This window comes from Oncorhynchus mykiss, chromosome 20 (assembly GCF_013265735.2).
Source record: "Oncorhynchus mykiss isolate Arlee chromosome 20, USDA_OmykA_1.1, whole genome shotgun sequence".
NCBI lineage: Eukaryota > Metazoa > Chordata > Actinopteri > Salmoniformes > Salmonidae > Oncorhynchus > Oncorhynchus mykiss.
The window spans coordinates 29,758,517-29,775,226 of NC_048584.1; the positions used below are offsets into that span (position 1 = coordinate 29,758,517).

General features: G+C 45.1%; 1 protein-coding gene across 5 annotated transcripts in view; it reads right to left on the reverse strand.

Moving 5' to 3' along the window:
• The window catches only part of golga4 (golgin A4), a 54,613-nt gene that overhangs the window by 11,292 nt on the left and 26,611 nt on the right, over positions 1-16,710 (reverse strand). For 4 of the 5 annotated variants that reach the window (XM_021576395.2, XM_021576394.2, XM_021576398.2 and 1 more), the window contains 10 exons: positions 13,023-13,106; positions 10,914-11,061; positions 10,654-10,832; positions 10,077-10,175; positions 9,690-9,845; positions 5,478-9,487; positions 5,072-5,247; positions 4,258-4,388; positions 3,046-3,135; positions 140-229 (listed from right to left, as the gene is read on the reverse strand). In XM_021576395.2, the coding sequence (XP_021432070.2) occupies positions 140-229; positions 3,046-3,135; positions 4,258-4,388; positions 5,072-5,247; positions 5,478-9,487; positions 9,690-9,845; positions 10,077-10,175; positions 10,654-10,832; positions 10,914-11,061; positions 13,023-13,106 (5,163 nt within the window). The remainder of the gene's footprint in view (positions 1-139; positions 230-3,045; positions 3,136-4,257; positions 4,389-5,071; positions 5,248-5,477; positions 9,488-9,689; positions 9,846-10,076; positions 10,176-10,653; positions 10,833-10,913; positions 11,062-13,022; positions 13,107-16,710) is intronic. The other variant, XM_021576396.2, reaches the window with a different exon arrangement.

A 16,710-nucleotide genomic window follows, 5' to 3' on the forward strand; every position in this document is an offset into this window, starting at 1 on the left:
GCACTTGAGCAAGGCACTGAACCCTAATAAGAGCTGGATTAGAGTGTCTGCTAAATTATATTTAAAAAAAAAGAAAGAACAAAAAAAACATCCAAGCCAGAAGAGTACGGTTATGCTTGGCACCACCTGTGACACTCACCCTGTCGACAAACTGTTGCTCCTTCAGCCTGGCCTCACTGAGCAGGGTGGTCTTCTCAGCTAGCTGGGCCTGCAGCTCCTCCACACTCATCTGAACCAATACAACACAATCATCAATAACAGACATGAGCAACAAATCAATAGAGACAAAGAAACCGTAGGTCTAGTTTTGGACGTTCCTCTTAAATGGGAAATGGTTTGAACATTGTTTCAGTGCTCTCCTGAACAGAGATTCCAATCTCAATGTGATTATAAATGTCACTTTTATAGGAGCATCATGTGAGTGCTCTATTTCACAGCGTCTGTAAAGCATAGAGACAGAGCGACTGACCTGACATCCACATGAGTAGAGTGGCCTGTTGAGGCCCTGAATAAGGGTAGTCCTTCCTGAGTGTAACCCCATACAATCCCCACAAAGATATTACATCAGCTTGGAAATATGCAACAGCGAGGTGAACGAAAAAAGAGCTGCACTTCATTGTGTGTGTATGGGGGAGTGTGTCCTGTGTGTGTGTGTGTGTGTGTGTAGGTGTGCGTGCGTGCAAGCTGATAATGTCTTTGTGTAGAGTGTGTGTGTTGTGGTGAATGTGTTCTGGCATGTGAATGTGTGACTGAGCGTGGGTGTTAGTCTGAGGGTCTCTCTACACAACAACACATGAGTATTAATTCGCCCTCTCCTCCTGCCTTTCTACCGCTCTCTCTAGATCCCTGTCCTTTTTAAAGCATACATCTGCCGTCCAGAGAATGACTGCATCGCAAATAGCACCCTATTACACATATAGAGCACTACTTATAGGGAATAGAGTGCCATTTGTGACACAGAAGGTTAACTGGGAACAGGGATGGAGGGTGGAATGTGTGTACCAGACCTGGGTTTGAATAATATTTAACATTCACATACTTTATCTGGGCTTGATTGAGCTTGCCTGGCGAAATGGAACCAATAGAATACTCAAAAAACCTCTGCCCTTCTGGCTCTCCAGGCAGTATTTTGAATAGTATTTGAACACAGGTCTGGATGGAGGAACAAAGAGGGGGTGTACTGCCTCTTTAAACCTGTTTTCCAAAAGAGAACACTACCCAGTCTGATTCAAGAAATCCTCAGATCATCCAGTTAGCTCTGGAGACCAGTCACCTTACTAATAGAACCCATTAGCTGATTACAGTAAAATATGTAAGCCACACCCTTTGACAATTGCCTTGAACGTCTCATGTCTTTAAAGTGGGGCTCCTGTTGTTAACACACACAGACAAACACATTTTTACTCCACAACAAACCAGAAGATAGCTGACACTAACTGTTAAGCTCGTAAACTCTGAACTTTTGGAAAAATAAAAAATAATAATTAGAGAGCGAGAGAGCGAGAGAGAGAGAGCGAGAACGAGAGCGAGAGAGAGCGAGCGAGAGACAAGGCTTTTCTTGGCTTTCCACACTGAACCGGTAATCTTTCCTCCATCAGACACATAGGTGTTTCAAATACAGGCCCACAGAGAGGCAGGATGAAGAAAAATGACAGTTTGTGCAGAGGTGTGTGTGGTTGAGTCTCTTTTGTGAGCGGGATGAGCAGGAAGCTGTATTAATGTATTGCTTCAACAGAATCCCATTCTATATGTCATCCAGCCAAGCGAAGCCTCCAGGGCTGTATGGGTTTACCAAAAAGTCAACCTATTCCCTTTATAGTGCACTACTTTTGATCAGGGCATAGAAGGCTCTAGTCAAAAGTAGTGCACTCAATGGGGAATACGGTGAAATTTGAGACACACAGTCAGTGGGAAAATACCACAGATATGGCAACCTCTTGACATCCTGTGTGCGGGGGTAAATTAAATACAGTATGAATGAACCGGTAAACCTGTAGCGATGAGGCGGCGGTAGCCTCAAAGTTAAGAGAGAAGGGCCAGTAACCGGATGGTTGCCGTTTTGAGTCTCAGGGCTGACGGGAGAAATCTGGCAGGAGTGAGCCAAGCAACCAGTGGGTGGTGGCAGTTAATTCCCAAACTGCTCTGTGGCTAACCCTGTGCCGCTAGTTGTGCTCCTCGCTAGGGATGTGACAAATGGAACATTTTCTTAATGTTTAAACTGACATTTTGTTATTGGTTTTCCACCAAAACAAGAAGAAAATGCATAAAATTCCATGTGAATTCACAATGCAGATGGTCTACATTGCGCTTCCTACAGAGAGAAAATTATAGAATTTATACTGCTGGTGCTCTTGCTTTTCACAAGAGTGGCTCGTGTAGCTTGTTGTTGTCATCCAATCAAAAGTCATCAAACCGGCACTAGGCTATAGTCAGAGCTAGAGCCTCTGTGTGGCAAGCTATTAGGCGATATCTAACTAAAGGTTAAATGAGAAGGACATGCAACAACCCCAAAAGCCAACATTACTTAATAATCCGAATGGAGTTGTTGTTATTTACTGTAGGATTCGAAAGGGGAGGGAGTGCACAGTTCAAGTTATGTAGTCTCAACTATTCTAGCTAACGTTCGCTAGCTAGCTTAACTACTCTCGGTTTGATGCAGTCAAGGCCAGTACTATGTAATCAGATGAGATGATACATAACTAGCAATAAGTTAGTCTACCAGCGCAAGTCGACTTGGTTGCCATCTCTCTCTCCCTCCCTGCGTCACTCACATGCCATCTCACTCTCCCTCATTATAAAGTAGCTATAAAACATATTTTGTTCCAGCATTGTTGCGTTAGGTATTTGTTTCATTTTCCCCTTTATGTTGATGATAAGGACTTGTTAGTGGTCGTTTTGTAATAACTGCACTGTGATTTTAAATTTGTGATTTTTCAGGGATTTTTTTCCCCCTTAACATCAAGGATGCCAATTTGTTTAAAAGTTTTAACCCCTACTCCTAGCTTCACCCAATAAACATGTACAGTATGATCTGAGATACCGTACCTCTCCACTGCCGCTGTGGGTCCTTGCCTGCAGGTCCTCCAGCTCTTTCTGTACCTGCCACACTCTGTCCCCCATCTCCACCTCTCGACTCTGCCGGGAAGAACAGGACAACCACCAACCAGTCATTTCCTTTCTTAGAAAATACAGTAGGTCTGTACTCAAATTTCAAATAACTTTCCCCTATTATTTTCTTGTATTTCTATGTATTTTTCTGTGTTTTTTGCCTGCACTTTTTTCCATTTATTTAATTTGATCAGCAAACAAACATTTCAGCTAAAAGCCTTCAGTGTGTGTTTCATCTCTGTATAGTCTGATCACAACTGCACACTATTGTCAGTCAGTCAAATACCAAGTGCTACTCTACTTAAGGCCTCCCTACTTTCATTGTCTGGAGACAGTGATGAATGAGAGAAGACAGCTTTTATTGTAGTTTACTTAACTGAGCAGAGCAGACTATCCCTCTATAGTAATTTAGTCTAGTTTCAAATGTAAATCACTTAACAGACTGTCAGAAGGTAGACACACACACACACACACACACACACACACACACACACACACACACACACACACACACACACACACACACACACACACACACACACACACACACACACACACACACACACACACACACACACACACACACACACACACACACACACAGTCTAGTAGTCTTTAATGTAAATCATTCAGCAGACACTACAGCCAGAAGGTATCTGTCATTTAGCTGAATTCTCTGGGGGACTGATTGAAGGGAGGAGGTTCCATGTCAGTAATAGTTTCCTGATGATGGGTGGAGTACATGTCCTTTTCTAATAAAGCTCAAAGTTGAAAAATATGTCAGGAACTGATAGGAGTGTCTGGACTAGTGACCAGTATCACAATACTATTTGAATCCCGGCGTGGAAACAAAACATAAGTGGACTAATTCTTCTGAGGAAAACAGACCCAATGTTGGACCAGTAAATCCTACTTGTAAACTACTTTCTAAAAGCAAACCAGTCAGTCTGTAATGATAAATGTCAATTCATATAACCCTTTACGTTAAAATGGCATTATACCCATGTAGTTACACAGTAATAGCTGTAGTAATATATTTGTAGTTACATTGGAACTGCTATGATTTACATATTGATAGAGTTTAGCAGTATAGGTTATTACAAGTGCGAGAGACACATTCATGTGCTATTCATTCATACAGTTCTGTACCTGCAGGACCTGCTCATATCGATGGACTGTTCTGTTTAAGTCATCATCTTTCTGGGCGATCACCTTCTGCAGCTGATTGGTCTCTTCCCGATGGCTGTCCATAAGCTCCACCTCCACGCTCTGGGCCTTCCCTGATTGGAAGAGAAGAGAGGAGGAGGAAGAGTGCTGATATAGGATCAGTTTGGCCTTTTGGGTTATACCGAATATGATTAAATACAGACCTGATCCTAGATCAGATTCAGTACTCAGACAGCTTTTGAATACGGGCCAAGAAACAAAGCACGTAGTAGACCTTGAAGTTCACATATTACAAAGCAGTCACTCACTTCCGTTTTGGAATGCAGTGTTAATGACTGGACTACAGTGAAAACATATGGTGATTCTTTCAGACAGAGACAGTTTCCTAATTCAATCATCTCCTAACTCCGTTTCACCCCTATTGTTCTGTCTAAAAAGTCACTCATATTTAAAACTCATTTCATTTTCTCTATTGGAAACACTTCAAATGAATACTACAATTACACATGAATTTATGTGGATTCCATGACAAATTATCAAACAGTGAAGAATTTGCATTGGTGCAGTTTGAGAGTATGGTTAGACTATAAACTAACACCTTAAACCATTTTAGTCACACAAAAAAATTATTTATAACATATAATGACTTCGTATATGCATATTAATTTCGGTGTTTTGGGCATTGACAGTCTAGTAACATAAGTAGTAAGATGCACTTCCGAAAAACTTGAGGTGCTAACTAACTGAACTGAAAGCTGAGACTTTCTAAATATTTTTTAAGTTTCAATGGTAATACCTGCAAGTGTCTTATCATGCAATGGCTTGTCAGAAAACTCTGATTCCCTCTCACCAATGGTCTCCTTCAGTGCAGCAGTCATCTCCTGTTCTTTCAAAGCCATCTGTGTGTTGAACTCCCTCATCAGCTGCTTCAGGGACGAGTTCTGCTTCATCTCCAGATCCTCGAGCTCAAGCCTGTTCAATGGGGAGAAAATGTCAAATACAGTATGGATAGAGAAAGAAAAAACAGGAAGTACCAAAAAGGATGAATAGAAATGGCAATGAAAGCATTTATTTTCTGACCTCAACTGACTACTTTAAATCACTAACTCTAAAACACTTGTGACTGCTGATGTAAAAAGGGCTTTATAAATAATTGTGTTTGTTTGTTTGATTGACTGCACTAACCATTTGGTCAAACTTACTTGAGCTTCTTCTCGTTCTCTTGGGCCAACTCTTTCTTCACATACTCCAGATCCTGCTTGTGCTCCCTCCTCAGGGAACGCAAGTCTTTCTGTAGATTCTGCTTCTCCTGCGCTGCCTCTGCCAGCTTATTCTGCAGGGACGACAGAGATTCAGCATCCCCATATTCCTGCGTCAGAGAGTGGTTCTCCGTCTCTTTGCCTGCTGTGAGACTCTTGGTTTGCTCTGCAGTGCAATGCTCCACGACCTCCACTGCATTCATACCCTGTTTTTCTAAGCTAGCCAATTCTGTCTTTTGCTGTTCGATCAGTGCAGTCTTCTCAAGCAGATCATCCTTCAGGCAGCTTATTTCAGCCAGAAAGTTTACTTTTTCCACCTCCACTTCCTTAAGCTTAATCTTCATCTCCTCAAGCCTTGAGAGGGTCTCATTTGCTTTGGTCTCTTCCTGGTTCAAAATATCTCCCTGAAGTGACAATAGCTTTTCCTCGTACATGTTCTTCAAACTCTCCAATAAGCTCTCTTTCTCAAGTCTCTCGACGTTCTGTACTTGCTCAATATGTTTTTCTTGTTCTTCCTTCAGCTTGGCTAGGGCTTCCTCCTGGTTTGAAATGTCTTTCTGAAGTAATGATAGCTTTTCCTCGTAAATGTCCTTCAAACTCTGTAAAGAGCTCTCTTTTTCCAGTCTTTCATCACTACGCACTTGCTCAATGCGTTTCTCCTGCTCTTCCGTCATCTTGGCCATAGCTTCCTCAAGGTAATTTTCTTTCTCCTCCAGGGTTTCCACCTGCTGCTTCTTTCTCGCTTCATCGATCTTGGCCTCTTCCAACTGTGTTTGAAGGTCGTTCATTGTCTTTTCCTTCTCCTCAAGTTGTGAGGTCAACTGTTTCCGAATCTGGCTGATTTTCTGCTCAGCTTTCTTCTTCAGCTCGGTCACTTTCCCAGCATTGTCTTTTGACAACCTCTCTTCAGCCACCTTCAGACTCTCCTCTTTGCTCTTGAGAATCTCAGCCTTCGTCTTCTCAACGGCTTCCCTTTGCCACTCCAGCTCTTGTTTCAAAGTTTGGTTCTCTCTCTCCAGGGACTGCAGTTTCTCATCTGTAGCCTGGACTAGATTTACATTCTGGGTTCTGAACTGCTCCTGGGTCTGTTGTAGATGCTCTGTGAGCTCTCGCTTCTCACTCTCTCTGATAATCTGCTGCTGCTTCAGGTCAGCAGTTAGCTGCTCACTCTCTTTCGTCCTGAGGACCAACTGCTCCTCCAGCTCACTGAGCCGGCTGTTGCAGCTCTCCACTTCCAAAGAAAGGGCACTGACTTTCTGCTCCTTTTCACTCAAGGCTTGGTCCATCTCCGACTTGCTGACGGACTGATTGTCAATGCTGGCCGTTAGCCTCTGTAAGGCCTCGTTCTTCTCAGAGATCTGTTTCTCCATATCCTCAAGTCTGGTCTGTAGAGACTTAACAGTATTGTGGTTCTGAGAGAACTTGGACTCTGCTTTCGTCTTGAACTCAGTGAGGTTGTTCCTGAGGGTGTCGGCTTGCTCCACTGCAGATTTCTTCTCTTTCTCTAGTCTGTCATTGATCTCCTCCATTTGGCAAACAAGCCTCTGTCTCTCCTCCTTGTGCTGCTGATCAAGCAGTGATATGGCTTCATCCTTCCTCATATGGCTACCTGATAACTGGGTCTTCAAGTCATTTATGATACTCTCCAAGTTGCTGATATGCACAACGTTTGATTTGACATTCTCTGAGATGGTTCGGTTTTCCTCACTGAGCTGTTCGATGCAAATTACTTTTTCTGAGAGAGCTTGAGCGTGATTCTCAGCATCCCTCTGCAGAGACTCCCTCTCAGCAGTTAAGGCTTTGATATCATCTTTGTGTACATTTAGCTGAACAGTCATTTGCTCTAGTGAACTGCATAGGTTCTTATTCTCCTCTGTCCTCTGATGGAGTTGCTCCTCCAAAGAGCGTATCCTGTCAACCTTGGTAAGGATAACGTTTTTAAGATGTGCTACCTTCTTCTGATTACCCAGAACCCTCTCTTTCAACTCTCTCACTCTGCTCTCGACTCGCTCAGAGAGTTCCTTCGTACCACCTTCGATGCTGGCCTCAATTTCCCTGCAGTAACGCATCAGTTCGTTGCTAATCCCAGTGAACTGCTTCTGCAGTTCTTTTTCCTTGACTTCCAATTGAAGAGAATGCTGTTCAAGCCTCCTCTGAACGGCCTCCCCTTCTTCACCCTTAGAAGCCTCAAGAGCTTGAAGCTGCGTCTCGGTGTCTACAAACCTCTCAGACAGAGCCTTGATCGTCTCTCTTGCCTTCTCCTCAGTCTTGCTCACCTGATCCTGGAAGGAGTTCCTCTCATTCAGAGCCGTGTTTAGATTCCTCTCAATCACCTCTACTTGCTCTTTGAACATTGCCTCAGATTGAGATAAACTCTCCATCTTGACTGCCGCTTCCTTAAGCTCGGCTTGCAGTTTCTGCACAGTGGTCTGTCTCATCACCAACTCCTCCTTCATGTTCTTCACTTCCTGCACAACTTGCTCTTTTTCTTCTTTGGTCTTTCCAAGCTGCTGGGTGACCTCCTCCAATTCCTGTACCTTCTCCTGTAGTATTTGTGTGTGTTTCTCCTGTATTTCCTCTTCCTGTTGTTCCAGCTTTCCCTGCCAATGATGCTCAAGATTTTCCTTCTCTTGCTTATGGACTTCACACATCTTCTCTAGTTCTTCCTTGTGGTTGGCCTCAAGCTGGGACATAGCACTGCTCAGGCCTTCTGAACTTGTCTGAGACTCCAGGACTTTCTCTTTACCTTGCTGTTCCTTCTGCAATAGCTCTGACTCCTTCTTTGCCAGCTCCTTTTTTGAAGATTCCTCAAGTTCCTGAAGCTTCTTCTTGAATTTCTCCTGCATCTCTTTGTTCTTTGTTTTAAATTTCTCCATCTTCGCTTCCTGTGATTTCAACTTGGCCTCCATGTCGGTCTTAATGTTTTCTACCTTCTCATGAGCAGCCTTCTGGTCCTCTAGCTGTTTCTTTAGTTGCTTTTCTTCCTCTTGCTTAGTGTTCAGTTCATCAGTGTAAGATGTATCCTGTTCAGAGAGCTGCTTCCTAGCCTGTTGCAACTGCTTCTCTAGCTCTTCAAGCTCCTGTACCTTTTGTTGAAGAGATTCCTCTTTCTGTTGGCATTCACTTCGAGTTGTCACCAGTTTTTGCTCTAAATCTATCAACCGACTCTTGCACTGTGAGAGTTCATCTCTGATCTTACGGAGTTGGGCGTTAGATTTCTCAAGGCCCTTCTTTTCGGATTGGGCCTGCTTTAAACTCTTCCTAAGCTCCTCCAATTCTTTAACCTTGGCATTCCGGTCTTGAAGAACCCTCTCTGATTCTTCATTCAGTCTTTTCTCACAGACAAGGTGAGCCTCAAGCTCCTTCTCTTTCTCCTTCAGCAACAGCATCAACTTGTTGAGTTCTTCTTTTAGCGTCTTTTCCATTCCTCCCAGGGACTGCACATGCTGCAGTTTGATCTCCTCAATATCTACACTGTGCTTGGTCAGCACCTCCTGTAGTCTCTGCTCCAGCTCCTGCCTGGATGACCCACCAGCAGTTTCAACTGCATCCAGTCTCTCCTCGAGAACCTGCTTGCTCCTCAACACCTCCTGGAGCTCAGAGGAAAGGGCTTCCAACTCAGTTTGTTTTACATCCAGCTTCTCCATTGTCTTCTGGTTCATGTCCTCTACATGGGACTGCAACTGGGCCTCTTTCTCCTTCAAGATGGTCTCCACTTCAGTTCTGTGTTTTGCCCTGAACTCCTCCATGGCAGCGTTGTGTTGGGCTAAGGCCTCCTGGTGCAGCTCTACCTTGTGCTTCTCCAGCTCCTCACGGTGCTTCTCCTCTAGTGCAGTCACCTCCTCCTCGTGTTTTCTCCTCAGCTCCTCCATCTGAGTGGAGAGATCATCTGATGACGGAACTGACCCAGGTTGGGAGTACCTTTCCAGAGAGCTCTCCAGTTCCAGAATTCTCTGTAATGAGATGTGTATTTATTGTATGTTTGCCATAGAATCAACCAACAATGTAAAGCTTCTAGATACATTAGACTATATTATTTGCTGTAGAATCAACAATGTGCAGCATATTTGAATAGAGTAGCTAAACAGCAAAATATTCTAATTCCAAATATCAATAATGCATTAGTCTTCATGTATTAACTACCCGAGGACTTACAGTTCTGGTGGTCTCCAGCTCCAGAAGTATTTCCTTAGCATTGGTCTCTGCCTCGGTCTCTATGGCAGCCTTCTGCAGCTCTGCATCTTCCAGGGCAAGGGCAGACTGCTGCTCCAACTCCTTGGCAGCCTGGGCCAGCTCCTCTTGACACCGCTCCTAAACCAAACACATAATTCAAGTTGAAATCTGCCATATGTAACAAATACATTGGATATCTTACTCAGGACTCTCACAATAAAACAGCAATAGAAACAGCAAGACAGTGCCGGAGAAATATTCACATAATATACGTAAACATGTAGCTCAAACAGCTCAAAACTATAGCCGAGTTTGTTTTGCAGTATATGTGTAGAGGACAAAATACAGTATTAAAAGATATTAACTTACCACGGCCTGGTTGACTCGAGCGCTGAGCTCCTGTTCTTTACTGGCCAGTGCTTCACTATGTAGCTTCTCCATCTCTGCCATCTTCTCCTCTGAGGATTTCTACAACACAAATAGCAACACAATATTACACCTTCAAGTGATTGCAATGGATGGGTAAATACAAGTAGTCCTTCGTGGCTCAGTTGGTAAGAGCATGCTGTTGACTATATATGTAGTTATTCAGGGAATTAAGGTCAGAATACAGCGTATCTGTAGACACACCTCCCCCACACCTTTATATCTTAGATCTCCACCCGAACGAATAGCGGGTGAATAGCATGCAATTCTCATGCTTAATTTCAAGTCCAGATTACACACAGAGAGAAAAGTGCATAAAAAGGGAATTATGTTTCATTTATGTGCGCTTAACTCTGTTCGTAATCGGCCCCTTAGTAAATTTACAGGGATTGAAATGGAATTGCCGCCAACCCTGGTCTTGGTACTGGGTGAGTAGTGATTGTGTACTACTGCATGAGTACTGCATGAGTACTGAGTGAATTTTTCATTAGTATTTTGATGTACAGTAGATGCCCCTCACCTTCATGATGGTTACCACCTCCTGCTTGACCCTGGTGAGCTCCTGCTGCAGACTCCTCCTCTCCTCTTCCCCGGCCTGTACTACCTCCTTCACCTGTTCCTCCAGCTGGAGTTGCAGCAGCCTCCGTGCCTCCTCAGCCCTCTGGGCCATGGCCAGAGCCTTCTCTAGCTCCTCAAACCCTGGGGGAAGGTGCAAACACACATCGTTGGTTAGATATTGTACAACTTACCCATTGCTAGAGGAAGAAGAGATCCACTGACCTGCTTTCTCAGACTTCTCTTTCTGCTCCTGCAGTTCCTCTCTCTGGGCGGCGGCCATCTTGCTTCTGGAGCGGAGCTGGGCGATCTCCTCCTCCTTCATCTCCAGAGTCTCATGCATCTGACGCTTTGTCTCTGCTATGACCATGCCCTGAAGGTACAGCCATGATTGGATTGAATTTTATTTTACTTTCAGAATAAAATAATACATGCTGATATGTGTATGTGATCCCAGAGGATAGCACATTAATGAACACACTTACACTACATGTCCAAAAGTATGTGGACACCTGCCTGTCGAACACCTCATTCCAAATGAGTTGGAGTTGGTCCCCCATTTGCTGCTATAACAGCCTCCACACTTCTAGGAAGGCTTTCCACTAGATGTTGGGACATTGCTGTGGGGATTTGCTTCCATTCAGCCACAAGACCATTAGTGATGTCAGGCACTGATATTGGGTGATTAGGTCTGGCTCGCAGTCGGCCAGACCTCTCAAAAGTGTTCGATGGAGTTGAGGTCAGGGCTCTGTGCAGGCAAGTTAAGTTCTTCAACACTGATTTCAACAAACCATTTCTGTATGGACCTCGCATTGGTCACGTGAGCATTCTAATGCTGAAACTGGAAAGGGCATTCCCCAAACTGTTGCCACAAAGTTGGAAGCACAGAATCATCTAGAATGACATTGTACTGTATGCTGTAGCATAAGATTTCCCTTCACTGGAACTAAGGGACCAAGTACAAACCATGAAAAACAGCCCCAGACCATTATTCCTCCTCCACCAAACTTTACAGTTGGCACTACCCATTTCCACAGCTCCAGAGTCCAATGGCGGCAAGCTATACATCACTAAAGCCGACGCTTGGCATTGCAAATGGTGATCTTAGGCTTGTGTGAGGCTGCTCGGCCATGGAAACCCATTTCACGAAGCTCCCGACGAACAGTTCGTGTTGACGTTGCTTCCAGAGGCAGTTTGGAACTCGGTAGTGAGTGTTGCAACTGAGGACAGACAATTTTTACGCACCACGCACTTCAGCACTCGGTGATCCCCTTCTGTGAGCTTCTGTGGCCTACCACTTGTTGTTGCTCCTAGACGTTCCCACTTCACATTAACAGCCCTTACCGTTGACCGAGGAAGCTCTAGCAGGGCAGAAATTTGACGAACTGACTTGTTGGAAAGGTGGCATCCTATGACAGTGCCACGATGAATGTCAATGAGCTCTTCAGTAAGGACATTCTACTGCCAATGTTTGTCTATGGAGATTGCATGGCTGTGTGCTCGATGTTATACACCTGTCAGCAACGGATGTGGCTGAAATAGCAGAATCAACTAATTGGAAGGGGTGTCCACATGCTTTTGCTTGCTTGTGTATATATATAATATATATATACATATATATATTTCCAAATAGGTCCTCAATTCAAAAAAATGTATCTGCACTGTTATGATTGTCTCCTATGTAGCATGTCTTAATCAAACCCAAGGCCCCTAAATTGTTTCCAACAATTATGCTGTGCCTCTAACCCTAACCCATATTCATCATTGTGACCTCACAAGTCACAGTCTCCACACACACACACACACACACACACACTCACACACACAAACCTCTTGCAGAGCCAGAGGATAATGGTCAAGCGCAACAATCATGGATAGAGTGTTTATGTCATCTCTGCACTCAGGGGTATAGCACAAACATGTCTATATTTCACACATTCACACTAAGCAGGAGTGCGGAAGACATTTTAGGGGCACTCAACATTAGGGCCAGAATGGTGGAGGCTGGTGGAAGAAGGGAGCAATCGATGAATGGGGTAATTGTAATGGCTGGAATGAAAGGTATACAACACTTCAAACACCGGGTATCCATGTGTTGTTTTAGGATTCCATTCTTGCCAATACGATGAGCCTGATTTGAAGTGTCACCAGCCTCCACTGACTCAGAAGCTTAAAAGGGAGCTTCAATCAAGATATATGACCAACCTTAAAAAGGAAAGTTAACTGAAGTTTCAGCTTATTACCTATGGTGATGTTGTTTTATTCAAATAGTTTTTAAGTTCGTGAGCAAGGTCCAGAATCTCCTGGCTAGCATTAGAAGCCCTCTTCACTCACCTTGTCCTGCTCCAGCTGTTCAATAAGGTTCTTAGCATCACGCAGCTGGGTGATGAGCTTGGTCTTCTCTGTGGTGTGCAGGTCCTGTAGTTCAGACAAGACAAACGGAAGGAAATATTTTAAAAATGGGTTAATGTGCAAGGTATCAAAGCAACAGTGAAGGCACCTGAGAACAGACAGACGGAAGGAGAGATCAGATAATATATATATTGAAGGTTGAAGATGCTCTTTGGGTAAGGATAAATGGACCATCTTTGAAAGTAAAAGATGGATTAATCTGCAAGTTATCAAAAGGAACAGGAGCACCGCTGTAGTAAAGGAACAGGAGCACCGCTCTAGTAAAGGAACAGGAGCACCGCTGTAGTAAAGGAACAGGAGCACCGCTGTAGTAAAGGAACAGGAGCACCGCTGTAGTAAAGGAACAGGAGCACCGCTCTAGTAAAGGAACAGGAGCACCGCTGTAGTAAAGGAACAGGAGCACCGCTGTAGTAAAGGAACAGGAGCACCGCTGTAGTAAAGGAACAGGAGCACCGCTGTAGTAAAGGAACAGGAGCACCGCTGTAGTAAAGGAACAGAAGCACCGCTGTAGTAAAGGAACAGGAGCACCGCTGTAGTAAATGAACAGGAGCACCGCTGTAGTAAAGGAACAGGAGCACCGCTGTAGTAAAGGAACAGGAGCACCGCTGTAGTAAAGGAACAGGAGCACCGCTCTAGTAAAGGAACAGGAGCACCGCTCTAGTAAAGGAACAGGAGCACCGCTGTAGTAAAGGAACAGGAGCACCGCTGTAGTAAAGGAACAGGAGCACCGCTGTAGTAAAGGAACAGGAGCACCGCTCTAGTAAAGGAACAGGAGCACCGCTCTAGTAAAGGAACAGGAGCACCGCTGTAGTAAATGAACAGGAGCACCGCTGTAGTAAAGGAACAGGAGCACCGCTCTAGTAAAGGAACAGGAGCACCGCTGTAGTAAAGGAACAGGAGCACCGCTGTAGTAAAGGAACAGGAGCACCGCTGTAGTAAAGGAACAGGAGCACCGCTCTAGTAAAGGAACAGGAGCACCGCTGTAGTAAAGGAACAGGAGCACCGCTGTAGTAAAGGAACAGGAGCACCGCTGTAGTAAAGGAACAGGAGCACCGCTGTAGTAAAGGAACAGGAGCACCGCTCTAGTAAAGGAACAGGAGCACCGCTCTAGTAAAGGAACAGGAGCACCGCTCTAGTAAAGGAACAGGAGCACCGCTGTAGTAAAGGAACAGGAGCACCGCTGTAGTAAAGGAACAGGAGCACCGCTCTAGTAAAGGAACAGGAGCACCGCTCTAGTAAAGGAACAGGAGCACCGCTCTAGTAAAGGAACAGGAGCACCGCTCTAGTAAAGGAACAGGAGCACCGCTCTAGTAAAGGAACAGGAGCACCGCTCTAGTAAAGGAACAGGAGCACCGCTGTAGTAAAGGAACAGGAGCACCGCTGTAGTAAAGGAACAGGAGCACCGCTGTAGTAAATGAACAGGAGCACCGCTGTAGTAAAGGAACAGGAGCACCGCTGTAGTAAATGAACAGGAGCACCGCTGTAGTAAAGGAACAGGAGCACCGCTGTAGTAAATGAACAGGAGCACCGCTGTAGTAAAGGAACAGGAGCACCGCTGTAGTAAATGAACAGGAGCACCGCTGTAGTAAAGGAACAGGAGCACCGCTGTAGTAAAGGAACAGGAGCACCGCTCTAGTAAAGAAACAGGAGCACCGCTCTAGTAAAGGAACAGGAGCACCGCTGTAGTAAAGGAACAGGAGCACCGCTGTAGTAAAGGAACAGGAGCACCGCTGTAGTAAAGGAACAGGAGCACCGCTGTAGTAAAGGAACAGGAGCACCGCTGTAGTAAAGGAACAGGAGCACCGCTGTAGTAAATGAACAGGAGCACCGCTGTAGTAAAGGAACAGGAGCACCGCTCTAGTAAAGGAACAGGTGCACCGCTCTAGTAAAGGAACAGGTGCACCGCTGTAGTAAAGGAACAGGAGCACCGCTGTAGTAAAGGAACAGGAGCACCGCTCTAGTAAAGGAACAGGAGTACCGCTCTAGTAAAGGAAAAGGAGCACCGCTCTAGTAAAGGAACAGGAGCACCGCTGTAGTAAATGAACAGGAGCACCGCTGTAGTAAAGGAACAGGAGCACCGCTGTAGTAAAGGAACAGGAGCACCGCTGTAGTAAAGGAACAGGAGCACCGCTGTAGTAAAGGAACAGGAGCACCGCTGTAGTAAAGGAACAGGAGCACCGCTGTAGTAAAGAAACAGGAGCACCGCTGTAGTAAAGGAACAGGAGCACCGCTGTAGTAAAGGAACAGGAGCACCGCTGTAGTAAAGGAACAGGAGCACCGCTCTAGTAAAGGAACAGGAGCACCGCTCTAGTAAAGGAACAGGAGCACCGCTCTAGTAAAGGAACAGGAGCACCGCTGTAGTAAAGGAACAGGAGCACCGCTCTAGTAAAGGAACAGGAGCACCGCTGTAGTAAAGGAAAAGGAGCACCGCTCTAGTAAAGGAACAGGAGCACCGCTCTAGTAAAGGAAAAGGAGCACCGCTCTAGTAAAGGAACAGGAGCACCGCTGTAGTAAAGGAACAGGAGCACCGCTCTAGTAAAGGAACAGGAGCACCGCTCTAGTAAAGGAAAAGGAGCACCGCTCTAGTAAAGGAACAGGAGCACCGCTGTAGTAAAGGAACAGGAGCACCGCTGTAGTAAAGGAACAGGAGCACCGCTGTAGTAAAGGAACAGGAGCACCGCTGTAGTAAAGGAACAGGAGCACCGCTCTAGTAAAGGAACAGGAGCACCGCTGTAGTAAATGAACAATGAATACAGCACAAACAGCTCTCAGAACAGGCTACTTTCCTGGTTAGAAAAAAGTTAAATAAAACAAGGAAGTATCAAGCCAGGTTGCAAAATGTTTCTGCATGGCAGGCAGTCTCCCTACACCACCCATGAGGCCAGGCCACCACAGCCACAAGGCGGTTGTCAACAGAGGCCAACTAAACCAACACATAGACCAGGTTAGGTTAGCAGCAGTGGTCTATAGTGTAGCTAGCATGTCACTATGAAACTACTGTGTGAGAACATACAATAAGGTAAATAAACATTTAACGCAAATACGAAACAGACCACAACGCCATATAAATACCAGATTCCAAAGGTGAAATGATGGCCTGAGAGACAGATGCTGTCTGTTTTACAGGGTGTGGGGTGTGTGTGGATGAGCAAGCCCCTCCACGCAAGTTAGGAGAGCTGAGCGCCTGTTAACCTCTGGCTCTTTCTGTCACAGGAACAGTCCTGTTCTCAGACACTGGCCAGGTTCAACACACACACACACACACAGTAACTCCACCCAAACACACAGATACCTCTGTACCTCACGCACACACATACACATTCTGCAACTCCACACACACACACACCTCTGCCCATCACACTTAGATGCAGAGCTATTGTCTGTTATCACAGGCCTGTTCTGACACCCAGCATCACTCTCAGCCGCTAGTGAAAACGACAGACACCACAGCCAAACTAAACTATGTACATATTATTCCACCAAAGAACAATGTTGTGCTATTAAACAGAATAAATGTCAAAGTTAGCTAGATGACATGACCTTGGTCAGCCCCTGGGATGAGTCGTAAATAGCACCCTATTCCCTACATATGGCACCCATTTCCATACAT